Source organism: Meleagris gallopavo, unplaced genomic scaffold (assembly GCF_000146605.3).
Source record: "Meleagris gallopavo isolate NT-WF06-2002-E0010 breed Aviagen turkey brand Nicholas breeding stock unplaced genomic scaffold, Turkey_5.1 ChrUn_random_7180001957942, whole genome shotgun sequence".
Taxonomy (NCBI): Eukaryota; Metazoa; Chordata; class Aves; order Galliformes; family Phasianidae; genus Meleagris; species Meleagris gallopavo.
In genome coordinates this window covers 79816-100892 of record NW_011217780.1, presented here as the reverse complement: position 1 = coordinate 100892, position 21077 = coordinate 79816, and the positions used below count along the sequence as shown (strand labels likewise).

Here is a 21077-nt window from a genome sequence, read left to right as displayed (position 1 = left end):
AAAACTTTCTCCTAATATCCAACCTAAACCTCCCCTGTCTCAGTTTAAAACCATTCCCCCTTTTTCTATCACCACCCACCCTCACAAACAGCCTTTCCCCCTCTTGTTTATCCGCTCCCTTCAAATAATGGAAGGCTACACTGAGGTCTCCCTGCAGCCTTCTCTTCTCCAGGCTAAACAAGCCCAGTTCCCTCAACCTTTCCTCATAGGAGAGCTGCTCCAGCCCTCAGTGTATGTTGGACACTTGTTTTCATGTGGGAATTGTAGTGTGAATGAGGATGCACTCTACCACCATCTGCTTTATGAAAAGTCTAGGAGAAACCTGGTTCCCTCTTGCTGTTTCAGAGTGATTGAGTTAGAGGTATGAAACTTTTATCATCTAAGTGGATCTTTAGCAGTTCATCGTTCTGTATCCTCTGCTCGAAGACTTCAGCAGATGGAGAGGTCTAGATCATGATCCTATGTCCAGACAGGGGTTTTTCTCAAGAGGGTTCTCAAAGGTATACTTGTCATCAGGGCAAGGAGGCAGTGTTATTGTGCTTGCATGAGTTTAGGTGCTCTCAAAAAACTGTCTTGTTAGTGTTTCTTTGTTTAGATTGTGGGTTTGCTCCCACAGATTTCTGCAGGAAGTCAAGGTGTATGATGTTAGGTTTTTGGACCTTTGGACCACAAATGCCTTTCCGTTCAATGAGACTTTACATGCCTTTTTAAAAAAAAACAAAAAAACAAAAAAAAAAACCTGTTTTCATCTTACTGTCAAGATTTTCACCATATGTTCTAAACTGAGGATCAGTTTGCAGGAGTAAACTATGCATGCTCTTCTCAAGTCTGTGTGGTTGACTAACATAAAGGATCTGTCCACTGTGAGTCTTTGATGTTCACAGCATTGCCCCTTTTTTCCAGCATTTAATCCTATCTATTCTCTGAGCCTTTTTACAGTTAGGTACATGGTGCTACCATTTTAAGACTGTTTTAGCGTATTGCCTACCAGTTGATCAGACCTGGGTTTCCAAAAAACACGTGTAGTCTATCAACACTACAGTTAATTGATGAGACAATAGCAGGATTTCCTATGCAAACATCATTCCCTCTTCTCCTCGTATGTGACATCAGAGGAACATTATTGTCATAGCTTTGTAGTAGGATGCTTGTATTTCCTCCATCTGGCATATAGATGAGAGGTGCAGAGCACAGGAGGGTGTTACAGCCTAGCCATTGTAATTTAACTTCAGCCCCTTTGCAGCTACTGGAGGCTCTTGAGATTGCAGGCTCTCCTACTGGGGGCTTCAACCATCCTGACGCCTTCTGGAAAAATAGCAGTGTGCTGCAGTCAATCCAGGAGGCTCCTGGAATGCACCTAGCTTAACGTTTTGAGCTAAGTAATAGACAGTCCTATGAGGAGTCCCCCCTTGCATCTCCCTCTGCAGTGCTGGACCTGTTGCTCACCAATGCAAGTAAGCTGATTGGTGATGTCAGGATTGGAGGCTGCTTGGGCTGTAGTGGCCATGCAGGGGTGGAGTTCACCCTCTTGATGGATATCAGACAAAATCAGAATGCTAAATTTCAGGAAAGCCGCGTTCCAGCTCTTCAGAGACTTAGTCAACAAAACTCCCAGGAGACTATCCTCAAAGAAAAGGAAGTGGAGCAGAGCTAGCAGATCTTTTTTAGGGAAGCTTTCCTTAGGGAGCAAGAGCAAGTGTCCTTCCCCAGGTGTAGGAAGTCAGGAAGGCAAAAACTGGCATGGCTGAACCAGGACCTGCTGGTCAAAGCAGAGCAAGAAGGAAGTGCATAGGCAGTGGAAACATGGACAGGTACACTAGTAAGAGTATAGGGATGCTACTTGGCTGTGCAGGAATGGGGTCAGGAAGGCTGGACTTGGCAAGGAGAGCAAAGAGGAAGACAGGCTTCTATAGGTAGGTAAACCAGAAAAGGAATGTTCAGGAGGGTGTAGCTCCCTAGTGAGCAATACAGGCAAGCTGATGACAGCGGACGAGGAGAAGGCTGAGGTACTCAGCAACTTTTTTGTCTCAGTCTTCACTGGCAATTGTTCTCCATAAACACTTTGAGTGGACAGGATGGAAGATAGCAACTGGTAGAACAAAATCAGGTTCGTGATCACTTGAAGAAATGAACATCCATAAGTATATGGACAAGATGCGTCCCAGAGTCCAGAGGAAGTTGCCTGATGAAGTCGCTAAGCCACTCTTGATGATATTTGAATGGTCGTGGCAGTGGGGTGAAGACCCCGGTGACTGGAAAAAAGGCAGTGTAGCAGCCTTTTTTTTAAATAAGGGTAGAAAGGACAATCCAATTGAGACAAGAAGTGAGGTAAGTCTGATGGCCTCATCTCTGTGCCAGGGAAGATCATGAAGTGGATCCTTCTGGAAACTGTGCTAAGACACATGGAAGGTAGGGAGGTGATAAGAGACAACCAACATGGCTTCACCAAGGGCAAGTCCTTCCTGACCAAGTTGGTGGCCTTCTGTGATGGCATAACTGTGTCGATGGACAAAGAGCCGCTGATGGCACCTGTCTGAACTTCAGTAAGGCTTTTGACATAGTCTGCCACAACATCCTTCTTTCTAAACTGGAAAGATATGGATTTGATGGAAGGACAGTTCAATGGATGAGGAACTGATTGTGAGATCTAACCCAGTGAGAGATGGTGAACCACTCAATGTCCGGATGGAGGTGGCTTAATGTCCAGATGGAGAACAGTAACAAGTAGTGTCCCTCAAAGGTCGGTGCTGGGAATGATGCTCTTTAATATCTTCATCAGTGACATCAGCAGTGGGATCGAGTGCACCCTCAGCAAGATTGCAGATGACACCAGACTGTCTGGCGAGCTTGATAGGCCTGAGGGATGGGGTGCCACCAGAGAGACCTGGACAGTATCAAGCAGTGGGCTCAGGAGAACCTCACAAGTTTCAACAAAACCAAGGGCCTTGCACCTGGGTTGTGGCAACCTCTCCACTATCAATACAAGGTGTGGAAGAATAGAACACAGCCCTGCTGAAAAGGACTTTTGAGTACAGGTGAATGGCAAACTGGACATGATAACTTGATAGCAAGTTATTTTTTGTCTTTAATATAAATGCATAAGTCTGTGTAGGGCTGCCCTGGCTTCTTCCCGGCTCTTGTCAAGGGTACGTTAGTTCCTAGGCTGGCAGTTTTTCCCATTATAACCTGTACACATCTTTCATGTTTTCTTTCAGCTAGAATCAGAAGTGTTTCCTTAGCTTTTGTGACCCTGGTGGTTTTGGATTTCAAGATTTGTCATCTCTTTTATTATTGTAAGGGATGTCTGAAATTTGTGCTCTACTTTCAAAAGTTAGGTTATAGAGAGCATTTCTTCAGCCAACTTTTGTCTACAGCCAATTTACTCCAGTCTGTTGATCCATTTGATAATTACTTTCTATTGAAGTGCTATTTTGAATACTAATTTATATTATGGATTTTTTTGGCTGTGCACATGTTTGTTTGTTTTAATAGTTTGCTGATTCCCAACCATGTATCTTCAATGCAATTTTTTTTTTAAATGCAGTGGTGTAGGTGACATTGTTTGTGTTAATCTACTTTCCATAGTGTAGTTCTGGGCTTTTTATTTTCCTGTGCTATCACATCAGTTGAGCTTTAACTTTTGCCATGCTGTTAGCATTTCCCTATGCTACTGACAAAATTCAGTTGGATTGTTGCATAAATGTGGCATTAAATAATCCATTTTGGTGAAAATGAGTGAGGCTAACTTACTATGTTTTAATAATGAATCTGTAAGTAATACTTGCTTAGGTTTATTGAAATAATATAAACAGCTCAGTGGGCAGGCAAGCAGCTCCTCAAAAGGAGAGTAATCTGCTAGCCTTTTGCTTGTGTCAGCTGTGGCATGCTTTGGAAAATGAGTTCTCTTCACATTTAAATATGCTGAAATCTATTTTAGGTTTTTAGATTCTTCATCAGTCTAGCATCCAGCTTAATTAAAATTGAATAAAATGTTGCAAATAATAAACATAATGACAAACTGCAGCTGTTTTTTAAGAGTTGATCATCTGTTTAGACTTTGAAATTTCCCTGCCAACTGGCATTATGCAGTGCCTTTTGAGAACACCTGAAAAAGATCTTATAAAGGCAGTAACTGAGACTTCGTGCTCTGTTAGACCAGACACTAAGATTTAAACTTTCCTGATAGGTCTTTGGTGCTGTAATCTTCACAACAGTTGTGGAAAATCCTTTGGGGCTATATTAAATAAAATACTTCTACTGTTAAGCAGATAGATATACATTCTTAAGTCTAGGTGTATCTTTACTCCCAACCCTTCTAGTAGGTTAGTTCTCTAGAGCAGCACCAGCAATCATTTGTGAAAGAAATCATCCATGCTAATGACAAATAATGAAGTTTCAATAAAAGTAGGACTCTGAATGCACTGAATGGAACTTAATGCTGAGGTCTCAGCATCTGTCTTTGCATTTACTTTGTAATGCTGTAGCAGAAATGCTAAGTCACAGCCCGAAGCAGTGATGGAGCACCTGGTGGGATGGCAGGGCCAACCCAGCGGAGCTCAGATGCATGCAGTGCTCCTGAGTGACCAAAGGGGTGGAGCCAGGATCCACCCTTCCCAGCCTCACGCAGGGTTTGGCAGTGGAGACAAGGGTATTTCTCTGGAGCTCTCTGTGTGTCTGGGAGGCTTTCTGAAGGGAAGCAGCTTCTTGCTCTCTGGACGTACTGCTGTCACGCCTGAGCAGATCCTCACTTGGCTGCAGCCTGGGATCTTGATGCTCTGCTGTCTTATTGCATTTTCTACTGTGTTTCAAACACAGTATTTAAGTATATTTTTTGTCTCTTTTAAACATACCAAAATGTGGAGGCATTGTCTGTCTTTACTGTAGCTTCTGCATAAACCAAATCATACTGTAGTTGCTCGCTAAATAAGAAGCGTGTGAGTGCGTGCACTTTTATTTTTTAAGTTAGAAGAACTGTAGCAAGGAAATGTTGGTGTTAGACTTCTTACAGTTACTGTTGATTGCTGAGGGAAGTGAACGTGTTAATGACTTGTGCATGTAATATTTGAGCGTTACCCCAGTGAGCACAGCTGAGCTGATGCAGGCCATCTGCTGAAATGCAAGATGTGAAATACAAGCAGAGACGTTACTGACTTGACAGCAGCAGCATTATGGAATATTTTGTTCAGTCTCACTGTCTGAAAACTTTTGAGACTGATGCAACTGTAACCATTTCCAATATTTTTATATGAGTTAAAACAATTTATTATCCTGTATAAGGAGTGAACTGTATACATGCAGAGTTTTGAGGATGTACTGGTTCCTAAAACTTCTCTGTATTTTTGGAGTAACTGTATTTTATTTCCCCAGGAGTGTGATAAACTTAGAGAGTACTTTACAACTTCATTTGCTTTTTTGTTTCATTTTTAAGCCTGTGTCATCCAGGACCTTGTCCTTCGTGCCCAGCCTTTGTGACAAAAACATGTGAATGTGGACAAACAAGGTGAGAATATTTCTATTATGTCAACAAAAGCTTATGTAATAGTAGTTCACTAGAAGTTTAATAGCAGTGTTTCTTTTCTGAGCTATAGTTAATATAATTTTATGTTTATATTTTATGTTTATATAATTTTTTTTTTCTGAGCTTGAGCTTTTGTGTGCTAAAATCAGCTAGAGAAGTTTACACATATTTCCTTTTAGAAAAGTGATTACTTTTAATCTTAAGAAAAAGAAACTTGGGATACAAAACCGAGTTATTGAAGCTGTCTGTGAGTTGATGCAGTGTTTTTCAATCACGTTCTGGTACTTACTTATTTTCGTTTGTAGGAGACAGCGAAAGAAGTAGGAAAAAAGGCACTTTTTTCTGTCCACATAGGATAATTCAGTTACATTCCATTCCAGAAATAATATTTCTGTATAGCTCAGGGAAGCTGTGCCACTACAAAAGGGAAGTCTGTGTTTTATTCTAGTCTTGAAGGCTGTCTTTTCCTTGTGTGTCTGATGCGTGTGTTGTCATTTTCAACAGCAAGACTGTGCTGCCCATACTTTGTGATCTTTCATGCTCGGTTGCTCTGAGAGGTAGCTATGACTGATTCTATGTAATAAAATATTTGCCCATGTTCATTGTCAGAATCAAAAGAAAAAAACACATTCAGTGTTAGCATTCCTGTTCTTGTTTAAGTATTTGCAGGTGGAGGCACTTAATCTTCAGGGGAAAATAAATAAATTTTAGATAACTGAATTTTATTTTACATAAGATTGATTCATTGAATTGTAAGGAATAGTTAGTAAAAGAAGAGGCAATTCTGTTTTTCCCAAATGCATTCAAATTGCTGTTTGCTTTTCTTTTTATAGTGCTGCATTTAACATTTAAAACGTCATTCTAAATAGCATTTTGTCATATGTACTGTATCAGCATCCGAGATGCATAGCACCTGAAACTTCAGGTTATTTTCAAGTTGCTATTTCGCACATTTCATCGTGGGTAACGTCAGTTGTTGCAATTGTATAAAGACTAGGAAATTTTTGAGTTTTAGAGCCAGAATATTTTATAATAAAATGCAGTTTATGTTGGTAATATTTGCATGCGTCCTATGTAAAAGCAAACAAAAAACTTAAAATTGAATTCTTCTACCTTTCCTTGATTAAGCAGCTACAATCTCTGGGAGATTAATTCAAGCTACACTGATGTAGGCGGGGGGGGGAGGGAGTATTCTTAGTTATGAAAAATGTTTCTGTAGGCTGCATCACTATTAATACTCTTATCACTGTCTTCATTGTACCTTCAGATCATTTAAAGCTTTAGGAAAGATTTGTGTCATGGAAATATCTGCTCTTGGCCCAATGCGTAGCCATACTTCAAGTTTCAAAATGTCTGTCTTTTTCCCCCATTTTGTTGACAGAAGTCTATTATGCTTTTTAATAAGTTCTCTGTGGATTTAAGGTAGCTGATAGAATGTGGTGTCATTCTTCTGCAGTCACTCAGTTCGCTGTGGCCAGTCAACAAAAATTCATTGTTCTAATGTATGTGGAAGTACTTTAAACTGTGGCAAGCACAGATGTACTCAGGTGTGCCATGCAGGAGAATGTTTACCTTGCCAACTAAAAGTACAGCAAGGTAAGTATCAGAATGCCTTATGCATATCCATCCACGATGTATGTACACTAGGAAAACAAGAGGTGGGGGGGGAAGAGGACTTTGCCATGGGGCAGGGGCTTTATTTGAGTTAACTAAGCTCTGTTGCTAGAATATTTAAAGACTGGAAAATTAGAATTGCTATATATTAAAATAGGAATATGAACGTGGCTGGAAGAATTCTGCTGTGAGGTTTAGGATGCTGGAAAACACGTTCTATGAAGATGGGTAGAACTAGACTACTTTAGGTTGAGAAGGCTTAGGAAGGACTGAGTCTTTCAGTAGCTAACAGGAGATAATCAAGAAGATGGAGCCAGCCTGTGTATGTATGTTAAGAGGACGAGTCGATAGGCTAAATTGAAATGTTGTAACTGGGTGTAAGGAAACATTTTTTTGTGTGTATGTGCGAACTTGGAGTTTTTTAGACCCAGCTGAGTACAACAGTGAGTAATGTGATCTGATCTCACTGCTGGCTCAGCTTTAAGGCTTTGGATTAGCTGACCATCTTTCAACCTGAATTGACCTATGATCCCACTTAAGATTACATCATTCCAAGACTTTAAACACTATGGAAAAAGAACAGAGACCGACAGATCACCTACCAACGAAGGACTCAATTTGCTGCTTAAAATTTGCTAAGCTCAGTTGTGGAAAGGAAACTGTATCATACTTGTTCCAGTATACTAAAGCAAATACAGTTTTCTAAATAAATAATTCAAAAAATATGTTCATTTTCTTGACATTTAAGGCAATACTTAACTTGTTATGTATACTACTTTAATATGTAAGCTTTTTGTGAAGCGAGAGCTTCCCCTTTGGTTTTTGTCTCATCAAAACAAAAGTGCTATTTCAGAATCTGTAGGATTGAGAAATCTCTGAATTAAATCTCATGTGCTTAGAAAAAAAAGGACTGTTTCTCACATCTCACAATTTTGCATTTCTCTCTTGTTCTGTCACTGATACTTTTACTGTTTTCTGTGCAACGTTGCTTTCTTTTAGTGTGTTACTGTGGAAAAAACTTTAAAGAAGTATTGTGTGGGACAAAGGAAGAATTTTATGATGGATTTGGGAGTTTCTCTTGTCAGAATACGTGTGGCAAGTAAGTTCACTGTAACTTAGGCTTCCAAAAAATGAAAGGTCATTTTGTTCATACTTAGTGGTCATGTCGTTGTAATTCCCCTTTTTCTTTTTTTGTTATTTTTTTCACAGAACATTAAATTGTGGGAGGCACAACTGTACACAAGTATGCCATCCTCAACCTTGCCAACTCTGTCCTCGACTTCCGCAAGTAGTGTATCGCTGTCCCTGTGGTCAGACTCCTCTTAGCAAGTTACTGGAACTAGGATGTATTGAACGTAAAATATGCACAGATCCTATCCCATCATGTGGAAAAACGTGTGGCAAACCTCTTTCTTGTGGTAGCTATGGTAATGAGAGCTTTCTGCATCAGAGTATCAAAAAAAAATATCTCACATTATTTAAAAAAAAACAACTTTCACGTCAAAGATATTTTTTAAGGATTTGGGTATTAGCCAAATTGAGTATGAATGCTACTGCAGAGCCTTTGAGATAGGATGTATTTGTTCAAAGGGATACTTTAAAATCAGGAAATGTGGTTATCTAGAAATCATCTACAATAGCTACTTCTAAAATTGTGTTTCCATAGACTGTCATAGTGGTGGAACTGTAGGAATTTCTTGCTGTTTGTGTCTGCTGAGGTCTCTTAAAAGCCCACCCATGTCTTCATTGTTGATATGAAGACTGGTAGAGATAAATGATTTCACTTAGAACCTTTAGGTACTGTTATTAAGCACTCATTTACTGTGGCCACAAAGAGAAGTGTGGCATTAGGCCATGATGTGAAATGTGATGTTGGGCAGTTGAAAGAAAGAAGTTATTTACAGAACTAAATAATCTCTTCAGTGATTGCATTAATTACATAAAAGTACATTAAACTGAGTTTGTATGACACTTCAGTTTTATAAAACCGTGTAATTAATCATAACTTCTTATACTTGAAATTCCACTGAAGTCTGATTTACTGCAGTTAACCCAGGAAGTAAAAGATGAAGGTATGCATAAGTCTTTTTCATTAAGGATGAACAAGAAGAAAGAATTATGTACTTAAAATTTGTGAACCTTGTTTAAGATGTTTATCTTGCAAATTCAAAAAAATATACATAAAAGGTATTTGTGCATTATCAATGTTAATTGTAGACTTAACTGATTAGTCTACGTATTCAGGATCACAAAGTTCCAAATAACAGGAAAAAAAAAACAACTGTGAAATCCTTGAACTCTTTCGTCTGTTTGAGCCAGTATGTCAGAATGGAAACCCAGCTGCCAGTAGGCTTGGTATCTGCAAACTGTGGTGCTCCTGATAAATACCTTGTTACTGATCATGCATTTTATTTATTTCAATCTTTTTACTTTAATTTTGATAGAGTTGCTTCATACATGTGAAAGCCTGTGCCATGAAGGAGACTGTAAACCATGTTCTCAAACATCAAATATTTATTGTAGGTGTGGCTTCAAAAAAAAGGTGAGTGCATAGAGTTTGACCAGGAAAACAGGTAGTTGGTGGGTTTTTGTTGTTTTTTTTTAAGCTGTGGAGAAAAGGAAGCTAAGAAGGTGTTGTCTCTGTAGTTACAGGGGTGTCTGCTATGTTAGAGCTGATAGACATCAGCTAGGTAATGCTGTGAAGGGCCAGTGTAGGCTAGCTACCGTGAATACAATTTCTGAAGGATTACTGCAGTACTTACAGAATTTTCTTTAAGCTGGCTGCAAAGCCTGTATTGTCCTGCAGTAATGATGTAGTGCAGAGAATGATAGTTTTACCAAGAGTAACGTAAACCAAGAGAGAGGTAGAGGAAAAGCTAAATGATGTATAGTGATAGCCTATAGGTTTGTAGGAAATTTTGGAGATGATATTGGTTTTTAGTCTTTCTTTGTACATTCATGTAATGAAACAGCACAACCTCACCAAATGTCATATAATAATTGGTAGCCTAGTTTAAAAGTATACTGTGCATAACCGTAGCTTTGAAATCCTTGGTTACTATCTCAGAAACTTTTTATTTTCATGTTGAAGTATTTTATCTGAGTAAAAATTTTCAGTCATGAGATTTGACTTTCTGTTTAACAAATGTCAGTCTTGCTTTTTTTTTGAAACGTGTTCAAAGCACAAATTTGAACTTTATTAATATACTTGAGGAAGGCATAGCTTTTCTCAGTGCAAGTTTCTGGTTTCCTAGGACAAATGTGTTCTTATTACTTTACAGTGTTATCCACTGAGTTAAGTGAGGAATCTTAAACTACAAACTCTTGCTACTGAATTTCTAGGGAAACAAGTCAACTGTTAAAATGTCAAGATTAAAAAAATGTAGATTAAAACATGAATTAATGCATAAATTTGAGGATTTTTCCAGCTTTTTCCTTTCTTGTGTCCTAAAGTGTTATGCACCTGAAAACTTCTTGTCATACGTGACTAGGTACTTTCTAGATGAATAAGTTGCAGTTGTTGCAATATAATTGCTCCCTGTTTGTTTCCTAGGAAGTCCCATGTGCTCTACTCAGGAATAAAGGTAGTATTATTTTATAATTTGTTCAGTATATAATATGAAATAGTTTTGAATTCTTAATGAGACAGCTCGTTAGTTTCGGTTTTGATTCAAGAAGTTGCCAAATATCTGATTCAATAGTCATTTTCAATTTCTGATGCTGATTTCGTATCTCTGCTCTATGTTTCTGTCTTGGGTGTTGGTTTTTTTTTTCTACTACAGAATTTCAGAGGATGGCAGAACTTGGGAGCTCACTTAACTTTTTCCTCATATTCTTTTGAGTTCTGGTTGTTCAGGATTTTCTTTGGCAATTTGTTCTTTATCATGATATGTCTTTTGTTGTTTTTTATTTTCAGTTTTTAGAGAGACTTAATGTATTTTATGTTAAATAAAGCAGATGATGTGTTCACGTTTTTCAAGACTTAGAAGTCCTTAAAGCTGTTCTGAAAGGCCTTCAATCAAAGCAGGAGTGAATCTTTGAATTTTGTCTGCTTATAAAATTTAAGGATTTGATTATAAGATTATTTTGTCAGCATCGCTTGACTAGAATTCTTCCTCAAGAGTTGTCTTGTAAGCTGGATCATGGCAACATTTCATGGAGCTGCTAAATGTAAATACATAAGGATGACACAGTCCTACTCTGTAGTGCTATCACCACGTAAACACAAAGCAGTCAGTCATAGAGCACCTGGTATCTGCTGATCTTGTGGATGAGCAAGAGAGATCACTTCAGGAAAAGGAAATGAACGAATGGATGTTTATAGCCGTTCCCACCTCTCCATTTATGGAAGAAAGATAGGAGACCTGAAACAGTAGTGAACTGCGCCGTAGTGGTAACCCACGGTAACTGGCTGAACTACTGCTGGAGGAGTTCTCTAAGTGTAGTCTTTGCTGCCTTTCCTGTCTTTTGTGCTGGTTGTTTACCCTGTAGAAAAGAGAGGATACTTGGTTGGAGAGTTCAGATATTTACCACATAGACAAAGAATTGCTCATCCTGCTTTTTAGTGATTGATACTGGGAGTAGTTCGTATGCTGTTTAATTGTTAAAACTGAAGAATCTCAATCTAGAGACATTTTAGTTGATGGATCTCTGTCATACTGAGGTACTCACTTACAAGGTCAGTAATGTAGTAATATGCATATTTCCTGAGTTGAACTTTCAGCTATGAAGACATAAAAACACTTAAGAACTCAGAAATAGTTGTTCACATTGCTTGAGGATAGTAGTAAGTTTATTCGTGGTATAATCAGTGTATCAGGAAGTCCTATTTTGTCTGTTCTGTTTGCAGAGTTTATGGTACAAAGAATAATGTGAAATAAACTGCACTCCAAAAATCTTTTTGAACAAGGGCTTGTTTAAAGCAAGGCAAGTGTTTACCTGGGGAATCAATGTGGAAGTGCAACTAATTTATGTTTTTGTGCACTAACTTCCCACACTGCTCTTCTCTAGATGAGACCTTAGAACGTTCTTAGCCTAATATTGTGACTTAAGCTTTTGTTCTCATTGTGAGCGAAGAGCAAATCATGACATGTTGCGATTATTTTTTTTTTAATAGCTGCTATTACATTTATGTGTGACAAGCGATGCAACAAGAAAAGGTCATGTGGACGACACAAGTGTAATGAAGTCTGCTGTGTGGTAAGTCCACATGTGGGTTTATAGAAACTGCTTGTAATGAAGCATTTGTATTTTGTTGTGAAGTTGACTTTTTGCTTTTATGCCCTTGCATTTTTGTGTATGTTGAATCTCTATTTCCAGTACAAGTCATGCTCCAAAAGTTTGCGTGTACACTTATTCTGCAGAATTCATTTTATGGGCATTGTAAAAACATGCTTTAGCTTAAATGCAGTTAAAGGTGATAGATAATGGCCTCAAGTTGTGTGAGAGGAGGTTCTTGTTCAATGTTAGGAAACATTTTTTCCTCTGGAAGAATGATCAAGTGATGCAACAGGCTGCCCAGAGAAGTAGTGGAGTCACCATCCCTGTAGATATTAGAGAAACACGTAGATGTGGCAATTAAGAACATGGGCATAGTGGTGATAGATTGATGGTTGGTCTTTGTGATCTTAGATGTCTTTTCCAAGCTTAATAATTCTATAATTTTTAAAATCAAAGTAAAGATACTTTTTGTTGGTTCACTGATTCCAAGGAAAATAAGAGAGGGTGTGATATTACTTAGCTCCATCATGGATTATGGTTCTAAGTCTGTGACTGGAATCTTAACAGGATAAACTTTAAAAGTGGTGTATACCTGCTGTGATGAAAAGTTGTGTGTATCAGGCCTGAGCTATTTTTTCCAGTATATAGTTTTGACAGTTATAGAAATACAGAATGGTTGAGTTTGGAAGGGACCTCTGGAGGTCATCTGGCCTCTGCTCAGGCCTAGCCACATAGAGCCACTTGCCCAAGATCATGTCCATACAGCAGCTGAAAAGTTCCAGGAATGAAGACGCCTGAGCTACTGTTGGTGACTTGAGCCAGTGGTCAGTCACCTGCACAGTAAATAAATGTTTTGTAATGTTCATGGGCAATGTCCCATGTCTCAGTTTGTGCCCATTGCCTCTTGCCTTGGCATAGGGCACTACTAAAAAGAGCGTAGCTCCATCCTTTAGGTATCTGCATAAATTGATAAGGTCCCTCCCAAGCCTCTTCTCTAGTCTCAGGGGTCCCAGCTTTCTTCTCCTTTATTCACAGGAGAGATATTCTAGTCTGTTCATAATCTTCTCAGTCCTTTGCTGGAATCCCTTGCTTATGCCAATGTAACTGTTAATACAGAGCCCAGAACTGGAAACAATACTGCAGGTGCAGCCTAAACAATACTGAATAGAATTGAAAATACTCCCAGATTTAGCATCTTCAAGTTCCAGCACAAACTTTCCTTTTGATTCCCCTAAATGAGTTGTGTATGGCAAAAGAAGGGTGATGACAGTGCCTTCGAATCGGATACAGGTAATAAAGAAGGAAACAGGCTCACCCCTTCCAGTGACCAGTGATGGCTGAAGAGGAGTGTTATCTTTACCCAGAGAGATGCCACTCCCTCCACTGCTAACTTTTAAATGAGAGTGAGGAGGAGTGGATCCAGGCTTCACCCCTTCTGGTCACTCAGGTGTGCTGCTTGCACCTGAGCTTCCTGGGTAGTCACCTGGTGCTTAACCATTGGTTCAAGCTGTGACCTGGCAATTTCACTGCATTCCACCCTTTCACAGCATGAACCAACAATTGATCGATTGGCTGGGGGTAAGCTACTGCTGTTCTGGTGACCCAAAGTACAATGCACATACAGTACCTGTCACAGTATAGGATGTTAAGGCACTGAAGGCGATTGCTGACAGTCTTTTTGTTGTTCTGTTGGGCCAGTACTTGATTTCTTTGAAAAAGATACACCTCTAGAAAAACTAGTAGCCATTCAGACTTGTACTTGCTGGTTCCCAGGAGTTAACAGTTTCACCACCAAGTGTCACAATGTTTTCTTAGCAATGCTGGAGCATGTTGGAGTGGTGTTGCTCCTACTGTAGGTCCTCTGAACTTAACAGCTAATATTTGAACAGCATGAGGAGGGCTAAGGAGAATCTGCATCCTTTATACTATGTGGAGGGGAACATGACCAATGAGGATGAGGAAAAGGCTGAAGTTCTGAATGCTTTCTTTCCATCTGTTTTTAAAAGTCAGACCAGTTACCTTCGGGGTACTCTATCCCCTGACCTGGAAGTCTCGGATAGGGAGCAGAACAACCCCCCCGTGATTCAGATGGAAACTGTTAGAGACCTACTACTCTACCTGGACTGGCACAGAACCATGGGTCTGGATGGAATCTGCCCAAGAATGCTGAAGGCGTTGGCAGGGTAATAGCCAAGCTGCTTTCCACTATCTGTCGGCATTCCTGGTTAACTGGAGAGGTCCTAGAGGATTGGAGGCTTGACAGTGTGGCTCACATCTACAAAAAGGGGGGTTGTAAGGAGAATCTGGGAAACAGGCCTGTCAGCCTGACCTGAGAGCCTGGAAAGGCTATGGAGCAGATCATCTTGAGGGAGATCACATGGCATGTGTGGGACGACTGGGGGAATTGGGCTCAGACAGGGTGGTTTCATGAAGGGCAGGTCCTGCTTGACCAACCTGAACTGACTGGATAGCTGGGCCCAGAGGTAAATGTAGACACATCCAGCTGGCGACCAGTCATAAGTTGTGTTCCCCAGGGATTGATACTGGAGCCTGTCCTATTCAATATATTTATTAATGACCTGGATGGGGAGATTAAGTGCATCCTCAGTAAGTTTGCAGATGACACCATGTTGGGAGGAAGCATGAATCTTCCTGGGGAAGGCCCTACAGAGGGATCTGGACAGGCTGGATAGCTGGGCTGAGGCCAATGAATGAAGGTCAACAAATCCAAGTGCTGGATCCTGCACTTGGGCCACAACAACCCCAGGCAACTACAGGCTTGAAGCAGAGTGGCTGGAAGACTACATGGATAAAATGGACCTAAGGGTATTGGTTGAAGCTTGCCTGTGCAGTGCCTAGGTGGCCAAGAAGGCCAATTGCATCCTAGCTTGTATCAGAAGGAGCATTGCCAGCTGGAGAAGGGAAGCGATCATTCTTCTGAACTCAGCCCTGGTGGTGCTACCCCTCAAGTACTGTGTTCAGTTTTGGGTCCCTCACTACAGAAGGACACTGATGCCCTGGAGTACATTCAGAAAAGGGCAGTAAAGCTGGTGAGGGGTCTGGAGCAGCTGAGAGAGCTGGAATTATTTAGCCTGGAGAAGGGGATGCTCATGGGTGACTTTATTGTCCGTTGCAGAAGTAGGCCCATGTGAATGTAATGAGGCTCAACAAGGCCAAGTGCAAGGGACTGCACTTGAGCTGAGGCAATCCCAGGTATTTATACAGCCTGGGAGAATAAACAGCAGCCCTGCGGAGAAGGATGTGGGGGTCCTGGTGGACGTGAGCCAGCAGTGCGCTTGCAGCCCAGAGGCCAGCTGTGTTCTGGGCTGCATTAAAAGGGTGCCAGCAGGGAGAGGGAGGTTGGATCGGTCCCCCTCTGCTCGGCTCTTGTGAGGCCCCATCTGCAGCGCTGCATCCAGGCCTGGGGCCCCCAGCACAGGAAGGATGTGGAGCTCTGGGAGTGGGTCCAGAGGAGGCACTGAGATGGACAGAAGGCTGGAGCAGCTCTCCTGTGAGGAAAAGCTGAGGGAACTGGGCTTGTTTAGACTGGAGGAGACAAGGCTGCAGGGAGACCTGAGTGTGGCCTTCCAGTGCTTGGAGGGAGTGGATAAACAGGAGGGGGAATGGCTGTTTGTGAGGGTGGATGGTGATAGGACAAGGGGAATTTTTTTTTTAAGTGAGACAGGGGAGGTTTAGGTTGGATATAAGGAGGAAGTTTTTCACTCTGAGGGTGGTGAGGCATTGGAACAGGTTGCCCAAGGAGGCTGTGGATGCCGCATCCTTGGAGGCATTCAAGGCCAGGCTGGATGTGGCTCTGGGCAGCCTGGTCTGCTGGTTGGTGACCAGAACACAGCATGGGGTTGGAACTAGACGATCTTTGAGGTACCGTACCATATCCTTATCTTTAAATTGGAGTGATGTGGATTTGAAGGGTGGAATATTTGGTGGATCAAACCTAAGTGCAAGGTGTTGCACTTTGGTCAGGGCAATCCCAGATTATGCATACAGACTGAGCAGAAGCCTTTGAGTAGCCCTGTGAGAAGACTTAGGGGTTCTGCTAGATGAGAAACTTAATATGTGCCAGCAGTGTGTGCGCTTGCAGCCCAAAAGGCCAACTGTGTCCTGGGCTGCATCAAAAGAAGCTGGTCTTGGCAAGGGAAGTGGTTGTTGCTCTCTACTCCTCATGAGGCCCCACCTGGGATAGTGCATCTAGGTCTGGGGCTCCCAGCACAGGAAAGATGTGGAGCTTGTGTAGACGATCCAGAGATGGGCCATGAAGATGATCTGAGGGCTAGAGTATCTCTCCTAAGAAGACAGGCTGAGGGAGCTTGGCTTGTTTAATTTGGAGAAGAGAAGGCTCTGAGAAGACCTCATTTCAGCCTTCTAGGATTTAAAGGGATGTTATAAATAGGAAGGAAATCAACTTTTTACACAGGTAGATAATGACAGGACAAGAGCAAATGGTTTTAAACTAAAGGAAGGGAGGTTTAGGTAAATGTTGGGGAAGTTTTTCACTGAGAGGGTGTTGAGATGGTGAAACAAGGTGCCCAGAGAGGTTGTGGATGCCCTGTCCTCAGAGGTGTTCAAGGACAGGCTGGGTGGGGCCGTGGAACCTATTCTGGTGCTTGATCTAACAGTTAGCAGCCCTGCCCATGGCAAGGGGTTAGGGCTAGATGATCTCTGAGATTCCTTCCAACCTAAGCCATTCTATGATACCAGATTCAGGACCCTTGTAGGCAGGAATCTACTGTAATTAATGGATCCACCTTGACAGATCCTTGTCTTTGTCACCTGAAGGAGAGAGTTGACCATTAAAATAACTTCTTATTTCTTCCTAGTGATTTTGCAATTGCTGGATTATGACTCCACAGAAGAAAGAAACGTATTGATTTTATAGTTTAATTTTGCTTTTCTTTTGTGCCTTCCCACAGGACACAGAACATAAGTGTTCTTTGGTTTGTGGTCGCAAACTCAACTGTGGACTTCATAGATGTGAAGAGCCTTGTCACCGGGGCAGTTGTCAAACCTGCTGGCAAACAAGTGTGTACAATAATGCTTTTTTTCTTACATGTTATAGAAATATATTCACCTTAATTGATCAGAGTTGGACGTAGAACTTGATCAGAACCTGAAGATCTGTAGTTTGCTCTCATTGTTTTGTTGTTGTTGTTTTTTTTTTATAGTGGATAAGAAAGCTATTCTTTTTTAAATGAGTTTAGTAACTTTATTAAATTTTACTTGAATTAAAGTGAAATGTGTTCAGTTACATTGATCCAGCAATAGCTTAAACTTTGAGGGCAATCATGCAAAAGTAAAAATAAAAAAAAATAAATTTAGAATGTCAAAGTTGATGGAACTCTTCTGTTGACAAGTCAGTAAATTTTATAGATACTGGAATATATAGCAAAATCTGTTTAGGTGTTTAAAAATTGGACTTTCCCATGTTGTGTGCTAGTGATTTTTTTCTAGATGGACTGTCTGTGGAAGTAGATGTCAGTTGTGTATCATAGGCTTTCTGATCATGCCCTAGATGGTGGAAATACTAAAGAATTACTTCAAATAGATTGATAACCGTGAGGTACTATTTTATTATGAACTACTAAGCTACAGAATTGAGCTGGTGCAGTAGCTTTATATGAGTATGTATTCTGTTAAAATCTGTGTCAGATTAAGATACTAGTTTTTCACAACTGCTTCTCTCCACTTGATGTAGGAAACCGTATGTTCATTATTTCACACATTTATAATAGTGAATACTAAGCTTTCTGTTCTTGGCCTGAAATGGAAAGAAGAATGCTTTTGTATTTCAGAGTGCATGCTGGTAGGACCTTTCTTTAGAAAACAAATCTTACTGTGTCCAAACATTCTCTTTTAAAAAAGCAAAATAGTAACCTGAAAATCGTACAGGTCATTTCAGTAACTTCAGTTTAGCGAAGGCAGAACAAACAGGTAGTCAAAAGAGACTTGGTGACTCTTGGAAAGATGTTGAATGGATCAGAAGCACAGGTAGTGTTCTCCTTTCTCCTCCCAGTTTAAGGTGGGAATTCAGGAAGGAGAAAAAAAGATAATGTGAATAATTGGCTGCGGAGCTGATACCACACTCTGAGTTTGGGGCTTTGTGAGATCAAGCATGTTGACATTGTGTGACATGAGAGACCAGGTGCGGCAAGAGTGTTCTGGGTAGCAGGCTGGCTGGACTTACTAGCAAGCTTTGAACTAGATTCAGGGAGGGAAGGGGATGTATTTCTGAATGATGAAGAGCCAGGTAACACTGTCACTCTAGGAAGCAGCAGGGAAAGACCTCAGGATTATTCCAAAAGAATAACCATGTGCATCAGAACAGGTTATAGGGGATGACCTGCTGGAGAGGAGTTCTGCAGAGATAGACCTGGGGGACCTGGTGGACAGCAGATTGGCCATGAGCCAGCACTGTGCCCTTGTGGCCAAGAAGGCCAGTAGTATCCTAGGACCCATTAAAAAAGCATGTGGGCAGCAGGCTGAGGGAGGTTCTCCTTCCTCTCTACTTTGTGAAGCCACATTTAGACTACAGTGTCCAGTTCTGGGCTCCCCAGTTCAAAAAAAGACAAGGATCTCCTAGAAGGAGTCTAGTGGAGGACCACAAAAATGATTAAGGGCCTGGAGCATCTCTTGTATGAGGAAAGGCTGAGTAACCTGAGTATGTTCAGCCAGAGAAAAAGAATAGTGAGAGGGGATCTGATAAATGTTTGTAAATGTCTAAAGGAAGGTGGGAGGCAAATGGATGAGGCCAAGCTCTTCATGTTGTGTAGTGATGAGACAAGGAATAATGGCCTAAAACTTGAACATAGGAAGTTTTGTACTATTGTGCAGAAGAACTTCTTTATGGTGAGAGTAACAGAGCACTGAATCAAGTTGTCCAGAGAGGTTGTGGAGTCTCCTTCTGTGAAGATCATAGAATCATAGAATTGCTTAATTTGGAAAAGACCTTCAAGATCATCAAGCCCAACCACAACCTAACCATCCTACCCTAACTCTATCAACCGTCCCCTAAATCATGTCCCTGAGCACCACATCCAAACGGTTTTTAAACACGTCCAGGGATGGTGACTCAATCACCTCCCTGGGAAGCTCATTCCAGTGCTTAACTCCAGTGCTCTTTCTCTAAAGAAGTGTTTCCTAATATCTAGCCTAAACTTATCCTGGTGCAACTTAAAGCCATTTCCCCTCACCCTGTCACCAGTGAGAATAGACGAGCACTGCTCTCGCTGTAAGCACCTTTCAGATATTGCAAGAGAGCAATAAGGTCTCCCCTCAGCCTCCTTTTCCCCAGACTAAACAGCCCCAGTTCCTTCAGTCTCTCCTTGCAGGCCATATTCTCCAAGCCCTTCACAGCCTTGTTGCCCTTCTTTGGCCCTGCTCCAGCACCTCCATGTCCTTTCTGTACTGAGGTGCCCAAAGCTGAACACAGCACTCGAGGTGAGGCCTCACCAGTGCTGAGTCCAGAGGCAGGATGACTTCCCTGGTCCTGCTCACCACTCCATTCCTGATCCAAGCCAGGATGCCATTGGCCTTCTTGGCCACCTGGGCACACTGCTGGCTCATATTCAGCCGACTGTCCATCAGTACACCAGGGTCCCTTTCCATCAGGCAGCTTTCCAGCCACTCCTCCCCAAGCCTGTAGGGTTGCCTGGGGTTGTTGTCACCAAAACGCAGGACCCGACACTTGGCCCTACTGAAACTCATCCAATTAACCTCGGCCCATCCATCCAGTCTGTCCAGGTCCCTCTGCAGTACCTTTCTGCCCTCTGGCACATCAACACTCCCTCCCAGCTTAGTGTCGCCTGCAAGCTTACTGAGGGTGCACTCAATGCCCTCATCAAGGTCATTAATAAAGATGTTAAATAGAATAGCCCCAGTACCAAGCTCTGGGTACATCAGTTCATAAACTGATTAAGGGGATCCATATAGTGCTAAATGGTGTGAAGTATACAGAGGAGATTCTACGTCAAATTTTACAGAGTGATGCCCTTTTGATAATTTTGTCTGAAATCTTCCTGGCACCATGTGCTGGTCTGGGCAAAAGGATGAAATCTGTTCACACACAAGAGAATGGTAAAAGAATGAAAATTCAAAAATAGCAGGAGCTGGAAAGAAATGCAGACTAGCTTCTTCCAGATCAGAATAGAGTCAGATATGTAAAGAAGGAAAACAAACTGTAGAAAGGATTTTGAATGAGCCTAGAAGCAAAATTTGGATGCTGTGCTTTTGGAAAGGGAATTCAAGATATTTCCATTTTTAAGTCGATGATAGAACAAGAACAGCCTTCTACTTTACAAGAGCATTAATTCTGTTCTAGTTTAAGATGTTGTCAAAAAATCACTCTCTAAAAGCAAGCATATTTGTTATGAAATGTCTGTAGTCCAGTTATCTTGTAGGAGGCACAGGAGAAGGTGATTTCACTTTTGTGGTTCTTAATATTAAAAAAAAAAAAAAAAAAAGAAAAAAAGATGCCAGAATATAACATTTGCATTTTCTTTTAATATTTCTCTTAGTAGAGAAGTACAAATACAGAGTTACATTTCTTGTGACTTGCTTTTTCAGGTTTTGATGAGTTGACTTGTTACTGTGGGGAATCAGTGATTTACCCCCCTGTTCCTTGTGGCACTCAGCCACCAGAGTGCAAAAAAACATGCACCAGGCCACATGACTGCGATCATCCAGGTAAGTCAAGCTATTCAGTTAAAAA

The 21077-nt window shown here is 41.2% G+C and overlaps 1 protein-coding gene across 1 annotated transcript in view; it reads left to right on the top strand.

The window, feature by feature from the left end:
- Positions 1-21077, top strand: part of NFX1 (nuclear transcription factor, X-box binding 1) — a gene marked incomplete at its 5' end in the record, with an annotated part of 72097 nt that overhangs the window by 23679 nt on the left and 27341 nt on the right. Inside the window, 9 exon segments of the mRNA XM_031557807.1 lie at positions 5429-5500; positions 6975-7114; positions 8132-8231; positions 8342-8559; positions 9577-9674; positions 10686-10716; positions 12249-12331; positions 17284-17392; positions 20933-21052. Of these exon segments, the coding sequence (XP_031413667.1) occupies positions 5429-5500; positions 6975-7114; positions 8132-8231; positions 8342-8559; positions 9577-9674; positions 10686-10716; positions 12249-12331; positions 17284-17392; positions 20933-21052 (971 nt within the window).